Genomic DNA, 6,305 nt, shown 5'->3' with positions numbered 1-6,305 from the left:
AGAAACATATCTGCCTTCTTAGTCACTCTAAAGAGAAATCCATTGCTGTTAATTGATGGCAGATCAAAGTCCAGAGAATGTGACCCACAGTGGGTATAAGAAGGACTTTTTACAGGTTTCCCTCAGCAACATATAACCCATTTAGATATATTTACTGGTGAATCTTGAACCTGCTTCCCAGACGAAATGGGAGAGCTCAGCTGTAAAAAAACAAAAAACAAAAAAAACAGTGCTCCCGTCTTTGGGCTCCTGGCTCAGAGCCAGTTTAAGGGAGTGTTTTGGAGATTGTAGGGGGGTGTAATGGGTTGGAGACTATAGTGAAATGTCATAATGTCATAAGATCACAGTAAAAGGTTACATGTCCCAAACAAATGGGGATTGGAAAACACATATACAGCAAAATGTAACATGGCAACATAATAAGTCAGTAAACACGTCAAATGAAACATGATAATTATTCTTGTTTGTTGTGTTGGCCCGGTTTTCATTCACAAATTAAAAAAAAAAATGGTATTAATTAATTATTATTCACTATTCATTAGTTCCAGACACTTGTCCATTATCATTATAAATGATCAATTGCAAACAAATAAAAGAAACCTGCTGTATAATGGATAGACTGGCTTTAGGGAAGCTGTTACAGTTTGAATTAAAAGTCTTAGCACTTGAGGAAATCACATTTATTAAAAGCAAAACCTTTAATACACTTGTAATATCTATTACAACAAAAAAACCACAATGTCAACAGGAAAATATTGGTGGGTGCAGGTGTGCATGTGTGCACACTGTGTGTGCTCTTAAAGTGACGTCTCTCTGGAGTCCCTGGGCGGCCTGAAGGTCAGTATCTCTGTGAAAGTGTGACCTGCACAAACACAAAAGACAGGATTATGCATCATCCATTCGAAATCATGGCTGGTCCATGGTCCTACAAACGTACTTTCACAAGTTCAACACCTTCATCTTTTCTGTCACAAAACTGCATTTTTCTGTACATATAATAGATGGCCCCTTCTGTGTACTATTACATGTTACTGTAAAAGAAGCATCAAGTACAATCTAAGACCGTCAGCGGCCTCCTCTGGCACACATTAGGTACCGTAACAACACTGAACACTTGACCTGACACTTGACCTAACCTGACCTGAACATTGAGAAAATGAAATGTCTTTTGAAGCAGAGTGAAGCAAGCAAGGATCATGAGAGCAGTGAGAGCAGTGAGAGAGAACATTACAATTACAGAACACTTAGCTAACACAGGATGAAACACTCCGTAGAGCTACGGGGAAGTACAGAAGTACATCAAAGCAACACCTTTCACATTTCATTTATGCTACATCCATACTACTACATTTGTCTTTAAACAACGCATATCTTTTGCTATGTTTACGCCTCACTACTATCATTATTACCACACTACTCCAGCTGTCCAAGCCCCTAAAACGGACTTTGAAACGCTGCTGAGCCCGTTTTAGTTTGAAAACTGCGGAGTTGTGTTCAAGTCTGGGCAAGCGGAAAGGGAGTCCTTTGGTAACAATTACACAGACACCCACGTCAGTCAGTCATGTCAGTTAGGTAGGCAGACAGACCTGTGATTTCATCCTTCTTTTGTGGATGCTCTTTTCCCTTTGCCATGTCTTCGTCTTGCGATGGATAATGCTCCGGTACCTCTTTAATATGTCACTGTATTTGCGTTACAACGGCTCGCAATCTATATTCTCCACCACTGTTACCGTCTCATACTTTCAGTAACAGTTCCACCTCATCGCTGGTCTTACTTTTCACCTTTGTTGTTCTTCTCCTTAGTACTTTGAAATTGTACATCCATGATTTTCAACCGCAGAGTACCATGAGACAATCTACTTCCTGCACACGCATGCCAAAAGTATGCTAATGGTCATGCAATTTCAGGTGTGTTAAAATGGACGGAAATTATTTCTGATATAAAGCTAAAACGCTTGTGTGGGCAGAGATCATTTTTGTTTTGAAACACTTATATTTGTGTTTATGTAACCCTGGCCTGTCTATCCATCGTTTATATTAAAATATTGATTAATGCAACAATAAATCTAAACCAGGCTCTCCCACCCCTCTTACGTTTCCACTGATCCAGCTGCAGGTCTGTGTTGTCCATGGTCTGATCATAAGGCAGCGCCTCAGTCTCCTCCTCGGTGTCTCTGAACTCGCTGAAGAACGGCAGGTCGAGTGCTTCGGAGGCACTCACCCGCTGCTCAGGGTCCAGGAGCAGCATCTTTTCCAGGACACACACCGCTGCGTTGTAGATGTACATGTCAAGGTTAGCGTTACAGACTTAACACCTGGGTAAACTGGAGAATAGAGATCTTCACATACCATTTGAGCTAGCTTTGGAGAAAAGAGAGTGCAAATCTTTCTTTGGCACTTTTGGTAGACTTCTGATGTAGTTTTTGGCCTGTTGAGAGAGTCAGTGGAGAGAAGAATGACAAACGTTGCTGTGCTAAAGGATTTTCAAACATCAGAGAGATGTCAGGTATGGATCATTTGGTTTCTGATACTTTTATATTGACCATTGCAAAAAGTATCATATTTCTTCTCTTTCAACTTTACAGCCAGTGTCTTGGGTACGACTTACATCTTGGCTCTGTAGCTTTACAACAAAGTCAGCAGCTGGAGTTCCTGTAATCTTCATGATTTCTCTGAGCTGGTCCAGGTCTGGCAGTAGCTATGGTCAAGTGTTAACTGTTGCATGGAATTAAATGACACCTATTTGTCTTTACTGAGGGATTTCATTGGTTAGTTTAGAAGGACAGCTGACATATTATATAAGACAGTAATATCTTTCAGCTTGTGCAAGACAATACCAAGCCAGCGTTGATGACATTTAAGGATACGATCACTTCCTTTGAACAGCGGCTTCCCCAGCAGCATCTCTGCCATAATACAACCCGCCGACCAAATATCCACTGCAACAGAGAGCAAACATCAGCTTCCGCATTGAATCTGGGTTAAGAAACAGGTCTGTGAAGAGAATTTACCAGTTTGTGTGTAGTGCATCCAGTTGAGGATAACCTCGGGCGCCCGGTACCAGCGCGTTACAACGTAGCCTGTCATTTCTGCGTCTGCCTGCCTCGCCAGGCCAAAATCAAGAATCTTAAGCAGGGAAGAAAAAGGCAGAAATGTAACATGTAAATCTGTAGATGTATGGGATAATCATACTGGGCTTCATGTAAATTCAAGAGTACCTTTAGCTCACAGTCTGGGTTAATGGCTAAATTTCCAGGTTTAAGGTCCTGTGGGAAACAGAAATGTGACACAAAGGGGATCAAATAAGTGACAGAAGTCATCAGAAGCCATTTGTTTGTCATTTTTTCATGTTTTGAAGGAGGAAACAATATCATTTCATAATGATAAATAATACTGATCAAGATGTTGTGCTTCCTGAGGCCCACTTAAGGATACATAAGAACTTTGTATCCCTGACGGGAAGACTGCTGCCTGTTCCAGGGCTGGCAACAATAAGATAAATCCAGCCATTTAGTATGAACATGAACAACTCAAATTTTCAAGATAATCCATACAATTTTTATTGGAACTAAAATACTTTATGTAATAATAGTAAACTGGGTGGGTAACGTCAAAGAGAGATGTATCTGGGCACATTTCAATGATAAAATTAAATAGACAGCATATCATTCTGTCTTCAAAATACAAGCTCCCTGCGTGGGAATCGGGATAAATGGGGTTGAGTGTGAAAAAGAGCAAGTGCCCCACCCCCAAAGCTCATAGTCGGAAGGGTCAAAGTGCACATACCCTGTGGATGATCCCTGCAGAGTGGATATACTGGGGGAGAGAGGAGACACGGACAACAACTTAGGCTCGACTTTCTTAAAAATAGTGTATGACGTAATTAATAACACTGAAGCAAACGTGATATGTCATCTGACAGATACTGTGGGGATGCTGTAAAGGTAATGAGTAAAATGCATGAATCTGTGCTGGGGTGTTCACCTTCAGTCCTTTCAGCATCTGATAGACGAGGAACTGCACTCTGTCCTCCGATAGTCTCTCCAGCTTCATCAGCTTGCCCAGATCGGTGCCCATGAACGGCATCACCAGGTAACTGAGGACAAGAGAGGAGGAGTGGAATCACTACAGCGGCAACACCCCGTTTTATAATCAGCACACATGGAACACACAGGAAACTTACAAGTCACGCAAGCGGTCCAATGAGATCTCAGCAGTGAAAACATCCAACAGCCCAATTACCTGTTAAGGGGATATAAAAGCACAACTAAAATCTGATCCAAATAAACATTTAGTCATGATTTTTAGGCTGCAGTGTAGATGCAGTCCCATTCATTCTTTTATCATTTCTGTGTGGAGAGCAGTCTTACATTTTCATGCTTCATGTGTTTGAGGAGTCGCAACTCCCTGTACGCCCTTTTGGCAAAAAGTTTGGACTGGAAGGGCCGATGAAGTTTCTTGATGGCCACCTGAGTCCCCATCCGGCGGTCCCATGCTGAACTGAAACAGACAAATACAGAGGTGTATTGTATAAGTCCAAGGGAAGTCTGAACAGGCCAAACATCGCCTCTAAAAACTCAATTATTGTACCAAAGTTTCATCCATGTAGATGTTTTTGACCTCACACGTCTATAAGGAAATCCGGTGTAATTAATGGTGTCTAAATAGGACAGTGCCTCATTAATAAGATTAATTACACCTGTGCCTTTCTGGCTATGATGAGCCACAATGTCTGCTGTGGAAAAAAGTTCTGTTTGGGATTGAAGACAATGAGGCGGTGCATTCTATACACTTAATTCAGAGTCTTTGACTTCTTCCAACAATGACACTGGGGGGTGGTTTTCTTTGTTGACCCTCATCCATACAACACAATGCAAAGAGAGGCCCTGCAGAGCCAGCTGTGGAGAGACTGCTGACCAACATACCCCACACAAGCGGTATAGTGCTGCTGCAGGAATATTATAGAATAGGGTTCTCAAGTAAAAGTAAAAGCACGGAGGTCAACATCGAGAGTAAAATGAGTGGCTATCAGTGGCTCGTTGAGTTATTTAGACAGACTTTACTATGTTTTGCGCTGGGAAAAGGGTCCAGTTTCTTGTTATTTCTTTATAAATCTGTATTCTATGTTTACTTTACTTGCCTACTAAATACTTAGACAGGGCCACGTCTGTAGTGCATCTGTAATCATGCAAATGAAAACAGTGAAAACCCAAAAGAACAGGTTGTTTTGGATGAGAATGCATTTTGGTAAGTACTTTGAATAGACACGAGATGGCATTAAACCCTGGTTCCAAATCAGCTGATCGCCGACAACAGAGTTAAATCAACAGGTTACTCCCCTGAGCTGTAAAGTTGATATTTGAACTCACCACACGGTCCCATATGCTCCTGTCCCGACCTGCTTCAGGTCCCGGTACCTTTCTGGAACCTCCCACACGGTTCTATTTACCTCCTGCCGGTAGTATCCCGTCCTGGACCGCACAGCCATACCCAAACAACTATAAGGCTGAGGTCGGGATATGTGTGTGTGGGTCCGCTCCCTCCTCGCATGCGAATAAACTGAGATTTCTTTTAATTTTATGTTCAAACGCCCAAGACGCGCAGTCCGTCCCGCAGAGAAGGGTCTGGTGCGGCGCAAATTCCTCCAGATGAAACAGCGGATCACTTGAGCGCAGGGTCGCAGTTACACCCCCAACACACACACACACACACACACACACACACACACACACACACACACACACACACACACACACACACACACACACACACACACACACACACATTGTTATTCGTAGCTCCTGGTCGCCCAGGGCAGTCTATGGGTGTGTCTATTGTGGGGGAAAAGCCACAACACATCTGTCCACCCCTAAGGTTAAAGTACCCCTCTAATACTTTTGAATTATCCTGATAATGTTTCTGTAATAATAATAAAACAAAGCATGTAACTTTGCATTAATTATCATTATAGAAACTCATTGAAAAAACTGAACACTATGTTATACTTCTTAACCCCCTACTATGCGGTACTCTACTGTTCTTGATGGCATTATTGTTATTTTCTATCTAGTGGTACAATACTATACTATGTTATTCTGTTCTATTCTATATGTGGACATCCAAGTTTATGTTCCCATAAGTAATTATTGAACATCTCACCACATACCATAGGTGTCAATATGCTGCTATGAAGGCCTCCACTCTTGGAAGGCTTATCTACAAGTTTTTGGAACCTAGCTGGTTAAGGCCCGGTTTGCGGTAAGGGATGACGTCAGGGCCCTGTAAAGGGAAGTCATGTTCCTCCT

General features: G+C 42.1%; 1 protein-coding gene across 1 annotated transcript; it reads right to left on the bottom strand.

Moving 5' to 3' along the window:
* Positions 1 to 746: 746 nt before the first annotated feature.
* On the bottom strand, positions 747 to 5,488 carry mapk12b (mitogen-activated protein kinase 12b; the record flags this gene model as incomplete). Its single annotated transcript, XM_083935235.1, has 12 exons — positions 747 to 862; positions 2,095 to 2,268; positions 2,350 to 2,428; positions 2,609 to 2,688; positions 2,868 to 2,939; positions 3,012 to 3,126; positions 3,219 to 3,266; positions 3,787 to 3,816; positions 3,985 to 4,096; positions 4,184 to 4,242; positions 4,371 to 4,500; positions 5,370 to 5,488. 12 exons carry the CDS (start codon positions 5,486 to 5,488, stop codon positions 798 to 800), a joined length of 1,083 nt encoding a protein of 360 aa, XP_083791361.1. The 3' UTR covers positions 747 to 797.
* Positions 5,489 to 6,305: the final 817 nt, after the last annotated feature.

The sequence above is a fragment of the Echiichthys vipera genome, assembly GCF_963691815.1.
Source record: "Echiichthys vipera genome assembly, chromosome: 20".
Classification (NCBI taxonomy): Eukaryota; Metazoa; Chordata; class Actinopteri; order Perciformes; family Trachinidae; genus Echiichthys; species Echiichthys vipera.
The sequence above is the reverse complement of the archived record's forward strand: the minus strand, read 5'-3'. Positions and strand labels throughout refer to the sequence as shown.